We start from the raw sequence: 21,046 nt of genomic DNA, 5'->3' as shown, positions 1-21,046 counted from the left end.
GCATCCAAAAATAATGGCCTTTGTTTAAATGATTACCTGTATAAAGGACCTGATCTACTCACATCGTTATATGGAATAATGCTTCGATTTCGCGAAAATAAAATCGGAATAACTGGCGATATACAAGATATGTTTCTAAGAGTGAAAATCATCCCTGAAGATCAAGATGCCTTTCGTTTTTTGTGGAGACCCGTGTCTGAAGGCTCCGCTGTTCGTGAAGGCCCTATAAAAACATATAAAATGACATCTTTAATATTTGGAGCAAACTGTGCACCGTTTATTTCCCAGTTCATAAAAAACAAGAACGCCGTGCGCTATGAGTCATCGATGCCGGCCGCTGTCACTGCAATATGTAAACAACATTATGTAGATGATTACATTGATAGTTTTGAGGACGAAGAAACCGCAATTAAAGTGGTGAAGGAAGTGGCCTATATACATAAAGAAGGCGGTTTTAATATTCGTAACTGGACCAGCAACAATGAAACATTAATTAACAGTTTACCAAAAGAGAACTTAGGCTCAACGGCCATAAGGTTCAAAATCGACCAACAAAACGATGGCGAACGTACGCTCGGATTAGTTTGGTTTCCAAAAGAAGACTTACTTGGGTTTGATGTCTCTTTCAAGCGCATACCGGAAGCTATCATATCTGGAGAGAAGATACCTACAAAGCGAGAAATGCTCAGAGTTGTTATGTCGATATTTGATGTCTATGGGTTCCTATCACCGATAACAATAAGAGGAAAAATAATCATTCGTGATACATGGAAACAAGGTCTAAATTGGGATGACATGATTTCAGAAGAAATATTTAAAAAATGGACCGAATTTCTTGAGCTATTGAAACGTGTTAGTTCAGTGCGCCTGCCCCGATACTACCAAGCCGCCGTGCGCGCGAGCGAGACGGACGATGCACCGAACGCACCGGATAGTGAAGGCCGCCGGCCGGCTACCTATACAAACCTACAGTTGCATTTGTTGTGTGATGCGTCATCGCAAGCCATATGTGCCGTAGCCTACTGGCGCTGGTTAGATAACAATAACAGATGGCAATTAGCATTTATTTCTAGTAAATGTCGAATTTCACCGACTAAACATAGAAGTATACCACGATCAGAACTAGAAAGTGCATGTCTAGCGGCAAGATTGGCACATACTATAATCAAAGAACACAAAATGACCACCGAGAAAATTTATTACTGGACCGATTCAACCTGTGTGCTTCACTGGATACATAACGACGCACGTACCTATAAAGCGTTCGTCGCGCATCGCCTCGGGGAGTTAGACGAATTAACTCAATGTAATCAGTGGAGATACGTACCTACAAAGATGAACGTGGCCGATATTGCTACACGAGACACCTGTGAATTTGGAATGCTGGAAAATGAATGGTTTCACGGCCCTGGGTTTTTGTACAGCACTGAGGAAAATTGGCCTTCAAACAAACAGTTGATTAAGCCTGACCCCTTAGATCTAGAGTACACATTGATTGTAAATGAAACTCCTGAATACCTACCAGCTGTTCCTGAACCTGAAAGATTCTCTTCGTGGTTAAGATTACTTGCAGTCACCTGTAAAGTATTGTTGTTCATAAATAAATGTAAAAAACTTACCTGCGAGGTTAATGGAGACCTGAAAGAGAAAGCGGAGCGTTTGCTAATCCAATACTCTCAAGCGCAGTCCTTCCCTGAAGACCTGGAGAACCTGAAAAACAAAAGAGAATTAGATCGGAAAAGCAGATTACTTACCTTGACACCATTCCTCGATGACCATGGTATTATGCGCGTCGACGGACGAATTGGGGCGGCCCAGGACATACTGCCGGAAACAAAACAACCCGTGATCCTTGATGGGCGCAACCACGTTACCAGGCTGATCGTTAAACATTATCACGTGTCGGCCGCGCACGGTAATCAAGAGACGGTTGTAAATAACCTGAAACAGAAATATTGGGTTATTCGAATTAGGCCAACTGTAAAACATGTGAGCAGTAAATGCATGTTCTGTAGAATAAAAAAGGCACAACCGCAACCACCCAGAATGGGTGACTTACCTCCTGCCCGTATGGCACATCACCAGCGCCCATTTACGTTCTGTGGCATTGATTTGTTCGGGCCAATGGAAGTTACAGTACTGAGACGACGGGAAAAGCGCTACGGAGTGCTATTTACGTGTCTTACCATGCGAGCTATCCACATCGAAGTAGTCACGAAGCTTACAACTGACGCACTGATCATGGCTATGCGAAGGATGGCTGCCCGTCGTGGTTGGCCTCAGCATATTTTTTCGGATAATGGGACAAATTTAAAGGGAGCTGACAATGAGCTTAAGAAGTCTATCAGAGAGTTAAATGAGGACGTACTAAAAGATTTAGCCTTGAAATACGGCACCACATGGATGTTTTTGCCGCCAGTTAGTCCCCACTGGGCTGGCGCGTGGGAACGACTGATTCGAACAGTTAAGACGTCACTCAAGGTGGTATTAAAAGAACAGGCTCCAAGAGATGAAGTTTTGAGCACGCTCATGGCAGAAGTCGAACAGATAGTAAACAGTCGGCCGCTCACACACGTCGCGGTTGAACCAAAGACTGATGAAGCTCTTACACCAAACCATTTTTTGCTTGGAAGCTCTTCCAACTTACCGACTCTTGGATCATTTGATCACTCTGACATGTACCTTCGTAAACAATGGCGTACCTCCCAACGACTTGCGGACCTGTTCTGGAAACGATGGGTACGAGAAGTACTGCCACAGATGATCCCTCGCCAGAAGTGGCACCAAGACCAACGACCCTTGCAAGTGGGAGATCTGGTATTGGTTGTGGATCCGGCATCACCCCGTAACGTATGGCCTAAAGGAATAATACAGGAAGTGATACCGGGGCGAGACGGCCGCATAAGAGTGGTGCAGATAAAAACCAAATCCGGCACACTTCGGCGATCAGCTGCACGCGTCGCATATGTACCGACTGAGGATGAGTAAGTGCTGATGCAGCACTGGGGGGGAGTATGTAAGCGACGCGATATTGTTTTGTGTGTTTTTATATTTAATAAAAATATTGAGGGTGTCTGGAAGCATGAGTGGTATGCGCCGGTTCAGGGCGAACGCGGGGAGCGGCCAAGGGAGGGGAACAATCGGACACTTGTCATTGGCTCTCAGCTGTCAGTCGATCTATGCAACTACGCGCAAAGGTGCATGCCTCTCGCTGTCCAATCATCCTTACGTTTTGATCTTAAAATCTGTATATTATTTCACCACGTCCCTTACAATAACGAAACAACTCACTTGAATAAATCCGCGACGGACCCAAAAACGATGATTTACACGGACAGTGAAGTCAATAAAAATAATAAGTTAGACGAAAGCGTTGAAAATAATACTAAGGACACAACTAACAATCTTTTTCGTGTATAAAAATATCTTTGTAATGCATCAAAATATTAACGGCCTAATAAATAAAGCCAATGTATTAACTGTTCACCTACAAGATCTATCGTCCTCTAACAAACCGATTGATGTACTCTGTGTGACAGAACACAACATGAGCCAAGGCGATGAAACTCAATTAGCTTTAAGTAACTATACACTTGCATCACACTTCTCCCGCGGAAATAGAAATGGCGGTTCATGTATACTTGTAAAAAATATACATAAATACAAAAGTTTGTCAGACATATCAGATAGTATATCTATAAGTAATATAATAGAATGCTCAGCCATTGAACTAACCGAGCATAATATTATCATAATATGTATCTATCGCGTTCCTAAATATGATAAAGCGTCATTTAACATCTTTTTTAATAAACTAAATGACCTACTGTGTAAATTAAACTGTAACCGCAAAAATGTAATAATTTGCGGTGACTTTAACATAGATATAATGATCAGAACGAGACAAAGTATTGAATTTAACACTCTGATATCTAGTTTTAATCTTAAGTTTGCAATATCTACCCCTACACGATTACAAAGCAACACATGCATCGATAATATTATCCATAATATTCGAGGTGTAAAATCTGATGTAATAGATCTAGCGATCTCTGACCACACTGCCCAGATTCTTAAGTGTCCTGTGAAACCTACGTGTATACTATCTCACTGGTTCATACTAAAAAGAGATTTTAGCAACAGCAACGTTCAAAAATTCATAAACTGTTTAAAAGAGTTGAGCTTTGCCGATGTATACAAATCAAATGACCCCAATGAAGCATATAACTGTTTTAGCGACCAATTTGAACTATTTTATAACTTATGCTTTCCATATATTAGACTTAAGATCTCAGCATTAAATAAGCCGAAGTGGGTTACAAAAGGCATACGAAAGTGTTGTAAAAGAAAAAGGACTATGTTATGGAAATGTAGACTAGAGCCAAACAAAAGTAACAAGAGCGACCTTAAAGTATACTCTCAACGACTTCGGAAAATTATATTGTCAACACAAAAAGTACAAAACGATTTTTACATAAAAAATTCAGCAAATAAATCCAAAGCCACCTGGAACATCATACAATCGTCAAAAAATAAACGCCTTAAAGATAATATTGCTGAAATAATTGTTGACAACGTATCTATTACAGAACCTACTCAAATTGCCCAGAAATTTAATGACTACTTTACCGACATTTGCGATCTAGACCAATTGAATAGGACACACCTAAGCGATGAAAATAATTTGAATGATAATGTAATTAATCCCAAGATGACAATGACATACAACTCATCCAATTCTATGTTTATGAAACCATCGACTCCTGATGACATAAGAATACTAATTAATTCCTTAAAAAACTCTAAAAGTACCGGTTATGACGGCATAAACACAGTAATAATAAAAAATGTCGCGAATATAGTTTCATCACCAATAAGCCACATAGTAAATCTATGTATAGAATATGGTAGGTTTCCAGATAAACTCAAGTTATCAATCTTACGACCACTACACAAAAAGGGTGAAAAATCATTAATGAATAATTACAGACCAATAGCTTTGTTACCTGTGTTTTCAAAAGTGATCGAGAAATTTATATATAATAATCTAAATAATTATTTTGAAACCAAAAATTTATTCGCACAAGAACAAAAAGGATTCCGAAAGCACAAATCAATAAATATGGCAATCTATGACTTACTGAACATTATCATGAGCAATATAGATAATAAGGTACCCGTGTCTGCTCTCTACATGGATATGACCAAAGCGTTCGATTTTGTTGATCATAAAATACTATTGACTAAATTATACAGATATGGAATCCGAGGAAACGTTTATAGTTTAATTGAATCTTACCTATCCGGGAGAAAGCAATTTACCCAACTGGACTATATATGCGTCAAGTCAAAAAACCAAATTACAGCTCTATCCGATCTTAGGGAAATAAAAGCAGGCGTCCCACAAGGTAGTGTTTTAGGACCACTCTTATTTCTCATTTATATAAATGATTTCCCTTTAGCTATCGAGGAACCCATGATTCTCTTTGCCGATGATAGTACCGTCATATTCACTGGAGAAGACTTACTGACATACGAAACAAAAATAAACAATTGTTTAAAATCCCTTATTCATTGGCTTAACAGTAACAATCTTTGTATTAATTTGGACAAAACAAAAATAATGCACTTTAAACAAAGAACAGACAAAGTGACGGATTTAAACGTATCCTACAAGGGACATATAATTGATGAAACTGACGTAACAAAATTCTTAGGATTAAGCTTAGATAATAAATTAACATGGAAGTATCAAATTGACAATATATGTAAGAAACTTAGTAAATTTTCATATGCGCTTTATCACCTTAGAAAGGTAGTAAACCAATCTGCTGTCCTAACCTCCTATCACGCGTACGTCACGTCAACTTTAAGATATGGTTTAATTTTCTGGGGAAACTCAACAGACAGAGATTTAGCATTTATAAGTCAAAAGAAATGTATACGTTCAATGTGTGGCAGAAACAAATTTGAACCATGTAAAGATTTATACACTGAATTAAGAATTTTAACTCTTCCATCCCTATATATATATGAAACAGCATTATATGTCAAAACGAATATAGGACAATACACAAAATTTAACAGTGCTCGTAAAGTTGACAATATAAAAAACAAATTGTATAAGACAGCACTTCTATCAAAAAGTATATTTGGAATGGAACCTCGAATTTATAATAACTTACCAGATAACATACGAAGACTACAGGACGTGAATATATTCAAAAAGATCTTTTTAATTTTCTTGTTAATAAGGCTTATTATTCCATAAAAGAATATCTAGATGACTGTGACATACAAAATATCAATTAGAAAGTAATGTATAATGACTATTTTTTGTATTTAATTGTAAATCTTTATTTAATTTTAATTGTGTCTATTTATTTGAATTGTAATTTTAATTCTGACTAATTGTAATTTATTAATTTTATATTATTCATTTGCTCTCGTGCCTCTCGTCCTTTTTGACATTTGTATGCCAACCGGCAAAACATAGTTTGTTCAGACCATTCATAGACCTAAGACCTAATTATGTACCTATGTTTTACAAATAAAGCATTCTGATTCTGATTCTGATTCTGATTCACATAGTTTGTGGATCTGGAGCTTAAAGTCTTCAAATCCTCCTCCTCCTCGCGCTATTCCGGCATTTGCCGCGGCCCATGGGAGCCTAGGGTCCGCTGTGACAACTAATCCCAAGATTTGGCGTAGGCACTAGTTTTACGAAAGCGACTGCCATCTGACCTTCCAACCCAAAAGGTAAACTAAGCCTTATTGGAATTAGTCCGGTTTCCTCACGATGTTTTCCTTCACCGAAAAGCGACTGGCAAATATCAAATTATATTTCGCACATTAGTTCCAAAAAACTCATTGGTACGAGCCGGGGTTCGAACCCGCGACCTCCGGATTGAAAGTCGCAGGCTCTTGCCGCTTGGCTACCAGCGCTTCTTAGCTTTAAGTCTTCAAATATGAGGACCATGAGGCCTTGGGCACCATTGGACAGACCTTCACTGATATCTTCAGAGGTCTACGCGACCTGTTATTATACCATAAGATACTAAAACACCGACGTCTGACAGAATCCTTGGGTCCTTAGACCTTAAGTACGTTTTCACATTATCCGATCCAATATCGGATGTAGGACCGATATCCTATACATTAAGGACGCCATCTTTGATTTTTCCCTTTGAAATCCTTCCGACATCCGATATCGGATCGGATAATGTGAAAACGCATTAACCCTTAAATGCATAGTGATGTATGTATGCATCATGCATTTTTGACTCTATTGACAGCATGTCAAAGTTTAAATTTGAATAAACCTTTGTCAAGGTCATGCATTTAAGGGTTAAGGCTGTTAAGTATCATTACCATGAGATTCTATTCGTGTAGACTACATTTCTTCCTTCCTTTTCATTCTGTTACCCTCTGGGCATCCTATGTAACCTCCTCCTACCCCATTCCAAAAACACCCAGCTATTCACGATGTCAAATTTAGGTCGGCCATGTTTTCTTTTGTCGGTTGTCGCTCACGAAAATGGGTAATTTCTTTCAAAGTCGTCCACCCCACTTTTTTTATAACATGGGTATTTTTTACGCGATTCATACTCAGAATCGCGATATCTTTCGATGGAGAAAAAAATGTCCCAAGATTTCCATACATTTTTCAGACCTTCCATTCCGTTACCGCCATACAAAATGTATGAAAAAATGGTAATGAAATGGGAAAAAATCCTTGAGACACTTTTTTCTCCTATTAGGATTGAAAGAGCTCGCGATTCTGAGTGGAAAGCACATAAAAATTTCCAAATCCAAAAAAAGTGGGGCGGACATCTTTGAAAAAAATGACCCAAATATCTCTTTCGTAGCTATCTATCTATATAGCTCTTGCGTATTGGCGCGACAGAGCCAGACTACTTTTCTGCGGCATTTCGGTGGGGTCTCGCGTCGCAGATATGCCATTCGGCTACGGAGCCTGGGGGCCGATTTTTGAGTCTCACGCGTTCGAATTCAGAAAATTGTCACTCAAAATAATAGGCAATTCACCGTTTTCAACCGGTATTTTAGTGACAGTGAGACTCAAAAATCGGCCCCCTGGTCAGCGGCTCTTTGGATTGGTGTAATTATAATCACTCAGGAATTTAAAAAGTTATATTGTTTTACAGGTACGCAGCTGAGATCGCGACAGTGGGCCAGCAGTTCAAAGTGGAGCCCTTCAAGTTCTTGGACCCCCCTCTAAGGCTGGAGTTCCCGCAGGCCATCCAGATGTTGAAGGAAGCTGGTAGGTGGCCGACTGTAGATTCTGTTTATAAATAAATACATATATACATAGGACGTTTTTACCACAGAATTACAGTTAAACCAGATTGAGTAGTTAGGTCAAAAAGTGTGTCCACATGAGAGGTAATTGTTTGGGCTGGTGTCCCTCTCGCACTTACTGACAATGTCAACATTATTCAGTGACGTCATCACTGTCATACATTGGGGATACCAGTCAATTTTCAAAGTTACTACCAAATCTACTAATACCCATTTGAACATATTTTTTAATTATAAAAGTCTTTGATTTATTGGATCAAAATAATTACATTATAATTATTTTCCAATTCTTTGAAATATATCGAAACCCAAGTTTGAATATAACCCTAAAATAATATAAGAAGTCAGGTAATATACAGATAAAAATACTACTACTATGGTAACCTCATTAACACTGGCAACACGTGCGAGAGGGACACCAGCCCAAACAATGCCCTCTCATGTGGACCGTTTTCGTTAGTCTGATACGATCACCTTTCTGTCTCAGTGATAAGGTTCAATTTAGTATGGCAAAAAATGTGATTCCACAATCTAGTTTAATAATTCTAAATCTATGGTTTTTACACAGATTGACCGAGTCCCACGGTAAGCTCAAGAAGGCTTGTGTTGTGGGTACTCAGAAACGATATATATATAATATAAAAACACTTATATACATAGTCTCCCATGAGCCGCGGCAAATAACGGGATAACGCAAGGAGGATGAGGATGACTTATATACATAGAAAACATCCATGACTCAGGAACAAATATTTGTGCTCATCACACAAATAAATGCCCTTACCGGGATTGGAACCCGGGACCGTGGCTTAGCAGGCAGGGTCACTACTCGCTAGGCCAGACCGGGCGTCTATTCTTCATCCATACTTAATATTATAAATGGGAAAGTGTGTGTGTCTGTTTGTTTGTCCGTCCTTCATGGCAAAACGGAGCGACGAATAGTCGTGATTTTTTAAGTGGAGATACTTGAAGGGATTAATAGAGCGACGATTTGAGTGGAGATAGTTGAAGGGATGGAGAGTGACATAGGCTACTTTATAATAGTGTCATATACACTAGCTTTTGCCCGCGGCTTCGCTCGCGTTAGAAAGAGACAAAAAGTAGCCTATGTCACTCTCCATCCTTTCAACTATCTCCGCTAAAAAAAAATCACGTCAATTCGTCGCTCCGTTTTGCCGTGAAAGACGGACAAACAAACAGACACACACACTTTCTCATTTATAATTAGAGATGGGCCGAATATTCGGTAAATATTCGGTATTCGGAGTATTCGGCAAGTTTACCAATGTTCGTATTCGGCCGAATAGTTCGGTTACATTGCCGAATATTTACCGAATAAACAAAGTAAATAAATAGCGCAAGTTGTTTCGTAATTCAGGAGATAATAACATCCTATTTCAGGATTCTAAGGACCAAGGGGGTCAAAAATGCATTAAATATAAGTACCTACAATAATTATGAAAAAAAGTAAAAATAATGTAGTTTAAGAAACAAAAATCAAAATGTTCTTATGCACTAAATTATAGGAACATTAAGAGCCTTAGTTTAGTACCCATTACCAACCATTGAAAAGTTTTTAACTCTAAGCCAGGTACTAAATATAGTGGAACCGAATATTCGGCCGAATGTTCGGTTCGGTAAGAGCTGAACCGAATGTTCGGCCGAATATTCGTATTCGGCAAAGTCCGTATTCGGCCCATCTCTATTTATAATATTAGTATGGATATATGACCCTATTTTCCAGGCGTGACAGTAGGCGAGGAAGACGACCTATCGACCCCGGATGAGAAGTTGCTGGGGCGGCTAGTGCGCGCCAAGTATGACACAGACTTCTACATTTTGGACAAGTACCCGCTCGCGGTGCGCCCGTTCTACACCATGCCGGACCCCAATAACCCGGTCAGTTTTACTTCATTACGATATTACTGAATATAACCACAAAATTAAAATTTTGAAAAAAACCCACTTAGTGGACCGATTTTCATGAAACATGGCTAAGAACACTCCCGACTAATATAGCTTTCAAACAAAAAACACTAAATCTAAATCGGTTTATCCGCTCGGGAGCTACATGCCTCAGACAGACACACACACAATAAGACAGACGCGTCGGGAGTTAAAAAGGACAATACGGCCGAAAACCTAAACTGTGCTAGTTTTAACTGTCTTTTTGAGCTGTTTTTATATTTTAAACACTAAAATAATAGTTCAATTACTTTAATTTGTCAATGTACTTCAAAAATTAGAAAAGGAATGAGCCAATGGAAACGTCGAATGGAAATACGAGGATTTGGTACGGAATACGCGTCTTGCGTTTCATACTGAAAAATGTACATAATTCGAGCTCTGGCGGTAAGTTACAATTAATATAATAATTTTACCTTCCAATAAAATTGTTATTATTTTGCCTGGTATATCCGAGGTCTTTATAGAGAGAGTACGTCGTAGACGTCGCATCGGACCGGTAGATGGCGCCATCGTTCGTTGTAAGTCGCTCCGGCGTCACACCGCCGCGATGTTGGTAGTCCCGTTTTTTCCCCACCTGCAACACAAGGCTCCCCGCGCCCCGACCCGCCACCAGCCACCCTCATTGTTGAGGAGAAGTGCCGACGGTATATTAAGCCTACCAGGAAGGCATCACTCAGACCTCGGATATACCAGGCAAAATAATAACAATTTTATTGGAAGGTAAAATTATTATATTATTTGTGCCGTTTGTATATCCGAGGTCTTTATAGAGACCTGTTTATTATCTCCTGGTGGCGAGTCAGCTGGCGCGCAAGCCTTTGGTAGCCCTATTCGCATAGCATAGAAGAATAAGTGAATCAGTTGTTGAACCGATTTGACAGATGTATCAGTCGAAATAGCCTTCGATCCGCGAATATCTCGGTGCCAGAAACGCCTAAAGAGATTTTCGTGATGACGTTTAGCTTTAGTCAGCGAATAGTTAGAGAAATGACATTATTATACATCGCAGATCAACACCAAAAAAGATGTAGGCGAGGCTGACTTGAACAAGATACAAAAACCTTAGATACACTATTATTATTAACAGACACGTTATTTTATCAGGTTATAAACCCAATTTCAGACACAGAGTGTGGAAATTAACTGTAAAAGTAGTGTAACTATCTGTACTGTAGCAGGGTAACGTAATTGATACTGCTTTTGTCAACCCTTCGTAAAAATCATCTAAATCAATATTAGCTTTGATATGACTATTTAAAGTCCAACGTCTTACGTCCATATCAAACACAGAAAAAGGTCATCACTCACGCGCCCAAGGGCTATTTGTTACAATACTGGTATTTTCGATCAGACTATTTCGCGTCAAGCGAGCGCGGTTGCAAGCGAGACTCCTGAACTCTGAACTCTTTTTAGTGAGGGCATTTGAGGATACCGATCGCTCGGTAAAACTAGCCTAGAAGATGAAAAGTACGAGCGCTGTCGATTGCTACTACACTGGACGGAGGTATCAGTCGATTTCTTCAAGTCAGTCATTGACTCTTAGGGTAATCCATTACCTAATCCAAAACCCGATGCGACGGATTTCTACTTCGTGCAATGAAGGTCGACAGAGTAGACTGAGAGGTGGAGACGTCCGTGTCGCATCGCTGGTGGTTGCTGAACACGTCGTGGTAGCAGGTCAAGGGGTGAATTAAAACACCGCCACACATGCGCGCTTTAAGAGCGTAGGCGGAGCGCAATAATGGCGGTGCACCGCACAAACGCTGGCGTTGCGCCCAGTGGGCGCTAGCGGGAACTAACGAGCGCTGATTGCGAGCGCAACGCGCGCGGGACGCGAGCGGAATGCACGCGCATTCAGCGCGCTGATAGCGTAGCGTTAGCGCTATGTGTGGCGGAGGCTTAATACGTACCGTTGTACGACGTAATGCAGGGCTCTCGCAGACGAAGAGGTACGATGACGGGCGAAGCAGAAGAAGGCGAGGTCACCGAAGGTCACTTACTTGGCTCCCAGGGGGTGCATACTGACCTCGTACGACAGTCTGTTGGAGTCAGCAGTTACTGTCGTAGTTACTCGTAACAGAAGAGATGTAATCCTGCCATCGTACAGCATAACATAACATACAACCGAACTGTGCATAGCATATAGTGCTATGCGAACCTTAATCCGGCTGCATGTCACTTCAGTCGCTAGCGCCACCGCCTGTTGAAGATTATTTTCCATCGGAAGCTTTACTTCGTACAATGTTCCGATTATTGAAGGTCTTATCGGGCTGCAGATGCAAGCAAAACAGGAGCGATTGGCCTACAGCTATCGGCAGCTGTACGAGGTAATGCTGGAAACTGCAGCGGTGCAACCTTCCTCTGTAGACTACGAAAGTTGTGAAATTGATGAAATCAGGTTCAACGATCGAATCAAGCACTATATTAATTCAGTATAGTCGAGCCAGATGATAACTACTGAAGTCCTCCTGAGTTCCTGGCCCCTTTCGCTTTGAGCTGGAATCTCAAGTTCACTAAGGCGAAGCGGGTTTATTTTTCCCAATTTGTTTATTAGAGGCTCGGCGAATAAGTTAATCTCTCGAATGGACAGTGGGCGCCACAAGCCTCCGGGAAATCGTCGTGTACTTGGAACCCCCGCGGCCAGATTACCGATCGGTTTTGGTGTCCACCCGGTAAACAGACGCACGCTCAGGATGCAGGACGCTGGCTCGAATTCAGATCTGGACATTCTGAAAGAGATTTTTTTTTTAATTCCGCAAACCTTTACGATGTTTTTGACCTACACAATGAGCGATGTACAGGAATCACAGGGTCGTCTCGCGAGGCGCCTCTCCGATTAGATAGCTCGCGAACATCGTCAGGACACCCTCGCAGCAGTGCGGCTCCTCGTCCGGTTATTGACGACTTACCTCGTTCAACTATGGGTGTCCAAACCACGTTAGGACGTAGCATCTTTAGAATTTATCTGTTCTCACTTCGGCGACGGAGGAGTCCTTGGTCAAAATAGAGTGTAAAATTGTAAATACTGTCGTACTTCACGGGAACTGGAAAGAGAAGAGTGGATACCATAGTGTACGGGATGTCAGCTGATAGCGGCGCCCGGCGTCACATTGGAGGGTAGTATCAGCCTGGTCAGCAACAGAGTCTGCAACGATACCGTAGCAGACGGGGCCTGGATAGTCGTGGTCGTAGCACCATTGTAGGGGAAGACAGTGTTCGCGGTGAGCGTGACATCTTAGGCGCGACGGGCGTTATCAGCGTGGCGGCTAGCAGCACCAAGGGCCCACATCAGCAATCTTACCAGCTTGTCACTGCAGCAGACGCTGTTATGTTCGGCGGTGAGATTGAGACGGCCGTCGTCAGCTCGAAAGGCGTCTCGATGCCCTGTCGCGTCACGCAGTATCGTGCTCAGTGGCCCTCTCGAGGTCGCCGCCGTCAGCGCGGGAGGCACCGGCGCCAGCGTGGCAGTCAGCTACATCGGTGAACAGCATCAACAGAGTTCGCGGCGTCGTCACGGCAAACGCGGCAGGAAAATTAGCGACGCCTTCGCGGCAGCCGCAGTATTGCGCTCGGTGGCGCGATGAAGGTCGCCGCGTCTGCAATCTTACCTCGTGCGATCGAGGCGACATCAAGGCGCCAGCATCAGCGTGGCGGCCGTCGACACCGGTGGAAAACTTCAAGTAGCTTGTGGCGTTGTCACGGCAGACGCAGCAGAAGGATTGCGACGCCTGTGCAGCGGTTAACAGTATTACGCTCCGCATCACCACTGAAGCGCCAGCATAAGCGTGGCGCCCAGCAATACTGGTGGACGGCTTCAGCAGGATCGCGGCGTTGTCATGGCAGATGAGCTCGCTGCATCACCATCGAGGCGCCAGCATAAGCGTGGCGGCCAGCGATACTGGTGGACAGCTACAGCAGGTGGACAGTCAGCAGGATCGCGGCGTTGTCACGGCAGACGAACGCTCTGCATCACCATCGAGGCGCCAGCATAAGCGTGGCGGCCAGCGATACTGGTGGACAGCTACAGCAGGTGGACAGTCAGCAGGATCGCGGCGTTGTCACGGCAGACGAACGCTCTGCATCACCATCGAGGCGCCAGCATAAGCGTGGCGGCCAGCGATACTGGTGGACAGCTTCAGCAGGATCGCGGCGTTGTCACGGCAGACGAACGCTCTGCATCACCATCGAGGCGCCAGCATAAGCGTGGCGGCCAGCGATACTGGTGGACAGCTTCAGCAGGATCGCGGCGTTGTCACGGCAGACGAACGCTCTGCATCACCATCGAGGCGCCAGCATAAGCGTGGCGGCCAGCGATATTGGTGGACAGCTTCAGCAGGCTCGCGGCGTTGTCAAGGCAGACGCACGCTCTGCATCACCATCGAGGCGCCAGCATAAGCGTGGCGGCCAGCGATACTGGTGGACAGCTTCAGCAGGATCGCGGCGTTGTCACGGCAGACGAACGCTCTGCATCACCATCGAGGCGCCAGCATAAGCGTGGCGGCCAGCGATACTGGTGAACAGCTTCAGCAGGCTCGCGGCGTTGTCACGGCAGACGAACGCTCTGCATCACCATCGAGGCGCCAGCATAAGCGTGGCGGCCAGCGATACTGGTGGACAGCTTCAGCAGGATCGCGGCGTTGTCACGGCAGACGAACGCTCTGCATCACCATCGAGGCGCCAGCATAAGCGTGGCGGCCAGCGATACTGGTGGACAGCTTCAGCAGGATCGCGGCGTTGTCACGGCAGACGAACGCTCTGCATCACCATCGAGGCGCCAGCATAAGCGTGGCGGCCAGCGATACTGGTGAACAGCTTCAGCAGGATCGCGGCGTTGTCACGGCAGACGAACGCTCTGCATCACCATCGAGGCGCCAGCATAAGCGTGGCGGCCAGCGATATTGGTGGACAGCTTCAGCAGGCTCGCGGCGTTGTGGCGGGGGCAGAAGGTGGCCGCGCTGGTAGCCTGCGTATTGACGACTGATCACTAACGGCACGGCGCTCGCGTCGGGGCAGCAGCAGACATACTTACAGCGTCGCACGCGGCGCCTATGCGGCGGCCACAACGTTGTTCGGCGGCACCGCAGAGATGGCCATCGTTAACGAGGAGGCAACTTCTACGCAACCTCGGCGGCGCCGACGCGGCGGACAACACTGCCGCGGTCAGCGGCGCTATCGCAGCGCTACAGTAAGTTTCGGCGCCGACACGTGGCTTGGGGCCTCCGCACCGAATCGGAAACCGAACATGTTCTTTCTAAAATAATATGAATCTGCTCACCCATTCGTCGGAGAAATTCAAACCTCCTCGGAGCGCGGTATTCCTCCACCGCGCCCTCCGCCGCCGCCGCCGCCGCAGCCCGCAGGTCGCGCAGCCCGCGGTCGCGAAGCACGTAGTCCCCGGAGCACGTGGTCCCAGGCGGAGCAACTTACCTACGTTACCGCTTATATTCTAGCGCGAAACTTTTAATACGCGGATAACACTTCCTACTTTAGTCTCGGAAATGCGAATAGTTTAAAAAGAAAACTGATTAACGGTAACGATTTTTGCAGCATGGAACTTTCTTACAAAAAAGTGGGTAGAATCATAAAGCACCGCTCGTTCATTTCTATAGTGAGAACCTCGAAAGACGAATAATGATCGCTAGCGAGGCATAATATATCTCATTATTCAAGACGAACGAGCGTAAATTAAAAGGGAAGAAAGAATTGACGGATGAAATTGAAAAATTTCATAATTCCGAAACGTTATAAGCCACTTTTTTAAATAAAAACACGAATAACTCTGGTTTGACCAGAAATAGAAACTAAAAGATTAATTTCGAGACACCATGCTGTAAAAATGTTCGAACGGAATACGCGACAACCGGTCACTTCGGCGTTCGACGAAACAATGAGGGTGGCTGGTGGCGGGTCGGGGCGCGGGGAGCCTTGTGTTGCAGGTGGGGAAAAAACGGGACTACCAACATCGCGGCGGTGTGACGCCGGAGCGACTTACAACGAACGATGGCGCCATCTACCGGTCCGATGCGACGTCTACGACGTACTCTCTCTATAAAGACCTCGGATATACAAACGGCACAAATAATAAGTAAATAAATGGTAGTGCCCGGTTAGTGACCACTTACCAGGTGACAGGAGCTGTCAATCTCGGTATGACAGTGGCAGTAGGTAGTCGGTTAAGCCATCTGACAGGTGACAGTAGAGCTGTCAATCGGTGTGTTGTTGTGTTAGGTGAAGCCATTTGACAGGTGACAGTAGAGCTGTCAATCGGTGTGATAGGTAGTGTTAGGTGAAGCCATTTGACAGGTGACAGTAGGTTGACCCATCGACCCCGGATGAGAAGTTGCTGGGGCGGCTAGTGCGCGCCAAGTATGACACAGACTTCTACATTTTGGACAAGTACCCGCTCGCGGTGCGCCCGTTCTACACCATGCCGGACCCTAATAACCCGGTCAGTTTCACTTCATTACAATATTACTGGGTATAACCTTTTTTTTTTTTTTTTTTTTTTTTTTTTTTTTTTTTTTTATGAAAATAGGCAGCAAACGAGCAGACGAGCCGCCTGATGGTAAGCAGTCATCGCCGCCCATGGACATAAGCAACATCAGGGGAGCCACTTATGCGTTGCCGACCTTTGAGAACCCTAAATACCTGCTTCTTGAAGAACCCCATGTCATAGCGCAAGGGAAACACCTCAGAAGGTAGCCACACAACCACAAAATTAAAATTTTGAAAAAACCCCCGACATAGAAGACCGATTCTCATGAAACATGGCTAAGAACACTCCCGAATAATTCAGCTCTCAAACAAAAAACACTAAATCTAAATCGGTTTATCCGTTTGGGAGCTACATGCCACAGACAGACTCACACACAATCGGACATACAGACAAACTTATAACAACCCGTTTTGCGTCGGGGGTTAAAGAGGACAATACGGCCAAAAATCTACAAAGTATTAGTTGTAACTGTCTTTTTGAGCTATTTTTATATTTTAAACACTAGAATAATAGTTCTATTACTTCAATTTGTCAATTCACTTTTAAATTAGGAAAGGCATTAGCAAACGGAGACGACATTTTAGTGTAGTGAGCGATGAACGCGCGTAAACTTCGTACTGAAAAATGTACATAATTCGAACTCTGGGGGTAGGTTAAAATTAATAGGTCGTTAGACGGTAGTACCCGGTTAGTAAGAATTTGAAAGGTGACAGTAGAGCTGTCAATCGGTGTGATAGGTAGTGTTAGGTGAAGCCATTTGACAGGTGACAGTAGGTTGACCCATCGACCCCGGATGAGAAGTTGCTGGGGCGGCTAGTGCGTGCCAAGTACGACACAGACTTCTACATCCTGGACAAGTATCCGCTGGCGGTGCGCCCGTTCTACACCATGCCGGACCCTAATAACCCGGTCAGTTTTACCTTATGATCAGACATCGGATTCCGTGGGGCGAAACTTCTTGACAGCTAGGGACTTCCTATATCGATAAACTCATTAATCGATAGTGATCACACAAAGGTTTGCTTATAAAATATATTTTTATTAAAGAGTATGCGCATGTGACACTGTTTGAGTTGCAGGCGTCCATAGGTTACGGTAACCGCTTTCCACCGCACCGGACCGCATGCTTGGTTGCCACCGACGAAGTATAAAAAAGAAAACATTATGTAATAAAATAAAAACTCAATTTTCTTCTTTTTTGAAAACGTTTTTAAAAGTTTACTCGTCACAATTTATTTCGACGCTATTTATTTTAGACGCTATGTATGAATTTCAAACTGGTCTTCAGAATAATAGTTACAAAAAACACACACAATGTTGGGGGCGGTCACTAGTAATATAAAACTAGTATCGATAAATGAGTTTATCGATATAGGAAGTCCTTAGCTGTCAAGTAGTTTCGCCCCACGGAATCCGATGTCTGCTTATGATATTACTGGATAAAAGGACATAATGCGGACGATGTGTTCTAATACTGAAAAATCTCGTTTGTTCTGTGTTAGAACACATCGCCCGTGCGCGAAATTGAAAATAATTATATGAATAGTATTGAATAGCCCTAAATGTTATGCTAAATGTACAATTTACTTTCAGAAATCATCCAACTCTTACGACATGTTCATGCGCGGTGAAGAGATCCTGAGCGGGGCTCAGAGGATACACGACGCGGAGTTCCTCACCGAGCGAGCGAAACATCACGGCATTGGTGAGCACCCACCGGCAATGGTGTTGTAGAGCGTATTAATAGCACTATTTAAGAAAGGTGTCTTAGACCAATTAGTACAAGTTATTTATTTATTTATTATTAATAGCCTACATGGTGTCCCACTGCTGGGCAAAGGCCTCCCCCATGGATCTCCATCCGTCACGGTCTTGAGCAATCTCCGGCCAGTCACTAAGATATGCGTCCAGGTCATCCCGCCATCTCCGCCTAGGTCTGCCAGATCCTCGCCCGTCTTGCGGCACCCAGACCGTGGCAATTTTTGCCCACCTCTGTGGGTGCATGCGACAGACATGGCCGGCCCCAGTACAAGTATGTGAGGATAAATCGTCAAACTCGTACATGTTCATGCGCGGTGAGAGCCTGAGCGGGGCTCAGAGGATACACGACGCGGAGTTCCTCACCGAGCGAGAGAAACATCACGGCATTGGTGAGCACCCACCGGCAATGGTGTTGTAGAGCGTATTAATAGAACTATTTAAGAAAGGTGTCTTAGACCAAGTAGTACAAGTATGTGAGGATAAATCGTCAAACTCGTACATGTTCATGCGCGGTGAGAGCCTGAGCGGGGCTCAGAGGATACACGACGCGGAGTTCCTCACCGAGCGAGCGAAACATCACGGCATTGGTGAGCACCCACCGGCAATGGTGTTGTAGAGCGTATTAACAGCACTGTTATAGAAAGGTGACTTAGACATAGCAGTACAACTTCAAGCATTTTACTCCTTTTGCTGTGTTAAGTACACGCTTCTAATGGGTTGGCAACGCGCATGTGACACTCCTTGAGTTGCAGGCGTCCATAGGTTACTGTGACCGCGGAATAAAAATACTCGTATAAATCTTGAGATACTTACTTGAATATCGATCGAGCCAAACATCACGGCATTGGTGAGCATCCTCCGTCAATGTTCTAATAGAGCACATTAATAGAACTGTTTAAGAAAGGTGTCTTATACACAGCAGTACAACTTCGAGTATTTTAAAATATTCGTTCAAAATCTCCGAGATCTTGTGTCTGTAGATACGTGCTAGAATCTGTCGCTTCGTCACTTTTTAACCCGATCCACGTATTTTTGTCGTTACAAATTGGTCAATACACACGGTATCGGTGTGCACTGGTAATAGAGCGAAGTGCAGGTATCTATCTCTTTCTATATGCGAGAATAAGTCGTGAAATTCGTCACGGCATTGGTGAGCATCCACCCTCAATGGTCTTATAGAGCGTAGTAATAGCACTGTATAAGTCCTTGTGCACGCTATGCAGCGTGGTGAGCGTGGACTCAGGACTTGCAAACCTTCCTTAGTGTGCGGCCCTCGTGCACGCTCATATTGAGCGTTGTGTGGGGCGCGGTGTGCGGCGTGCGTGACAAACTATTGAAGCTCTGCATCACACTTAACGCTTAAACACTCCTAACCTAACCTAACCTAACCTTTAAAGTTCTTACTGATAAATTTCTTCTTTTTTGCAGATATCAGCAAAATTGCGGCCTACATTGAATCGTTCAGACTGGGTTGCCCTCCTCACGCAGGTATGACATTAAATAAAATACCACATCAACTGGTGAAGGCTCTCTTGATTGTTCAAAAACTGATGATTAAACTACATTTTATACTCATTTGGGGCAAAGTCAAATGATTTTGAAGGAGATATATTAACGTTAATTGAGATTTGTTCTTTGATATCTTAAATTGAATGTTGTTTGGGTTGGTGCGCTGGAAATTTTCGTATTTCATTTAGAGGCAACATGTTTACACTCATGTCTAAAAGCCTAGCAAAAATTACATCTAAACCCTATACTGTCATTTCTCAAATAAAGTCTCTGTAATTCTATACAAAAATTTATTTACTCTACTATTTAAAACTCTGTTGTTTCTCAGATAAGGGTTTCCCCAAACCTATCGACCGATAAATCGCGACCTAAAATCGCACGTTGGTATGATGACGCTTACGCGTCGTTGTCTCTGAAAGCGTCCTTATACATGTTCACACTAACGAGCGATTTTTGGTCTGCGAAAGCGGATTCCGCGTCGATAGGTTTGGGGAGGCCCTTAAACCTCAAATTCTGTTGACAGGTGGCGGTATCGGTATGGAGCGAGTCGTGATGCTGTACCTGGGTCTGGACAACATCCGGAAGACTTCCATGTTCCCCCGTGACCCGAAACGTGTGACGCCCTAGAGTGTACATTTGTGAATTATATAAGCTGACAGATTATTTAATAAAACGTTTTATATATTTAGCCGTGTTATTATTTCTTGGCCAAATTAATAGTCGTTGTGAGCATTTCTTTTTTTTCGCCATTTTTTTTATTTTGATTTTTTTTAGGAAATTTTAGGTCAATTGTACTCAGAATCACGAGTACTTACTTTCAATCTCACTGAGACAAAGTGTCCCAGAATTTCCATAAATTTTTGTTACTTTCCTCCTTTGTTACCCCATACATGTACGGAAAATGGTAACAAAATAAGAAAAAATCGTATGGGACAATTTTTTTAACTACTAGGATTGAAAAAGCTAGTGATTCTGAGTAGAAATAGCATTTTT

At 43.5% G+C, this 21,046-nt stretch overlaps 1 protein-coding gene across 2 annotated transcripts in view; it reads left to right on the top strand.

Moving 5' to 3' along the window:
* The window catches only part of LOC125238580 (aspartate--tRNA ligase, cytoplasmic), a 48,888-nt gene extending 28,147 nt beyond the window's left edge, over positions 1 to 20,741 (top strand). For both annotated transcript variants that reach the window (XM_048145925.1, XM_048145926.1), the window contains exons 9-13: positions 8,166 to 8,281; positions 10,064 to 10,218; positions 18,377 to 18,488; positions 19,973 to 20,032; positions 20,577 to 20,741. In XM_048145925.1, the coding sequence (XP_048001882.1) occupies positions 8,166 to 8,281; positions 10,064 to 10,218; positions 18,377 to 18,488; positions 19,973 to 20,032; positions 20,577 to 20,680 (547 nt within the window). In that variant the 3' untranslated portion in view covers positions 20,681 to 20,741. The remainder of the gene's footprint in view (positions 1 to 8,165; positions 8,282 to 10,063; positions 10,219 to 18,376; positions 18,489 to 19,972; positions 20,033 to 20,576) is intronic.
* The last annotated feature ends 305 nt before the right edge of the window (positions 20,742 to 21,046 follow it).

This window comes from Leguminivora glycinivorella, chromosome 24, assembly GCF_023078275.1.
Source record: "Leguminivora glycinivorella isolate SPB_JAAS2020 chromosome 24, LegGlyc_1.1, whole genome shotgun sequence".
Lineage (NCBI taxonomy): Eukaryota > Metazoa > Arthropoda > Insecta > Lepidoptera > Tortricidae > Leguminivora > Leguminivora glycinivorella.
This window is presented reverse-complemented; position numbering and strand designations above follow the sequence as displayed.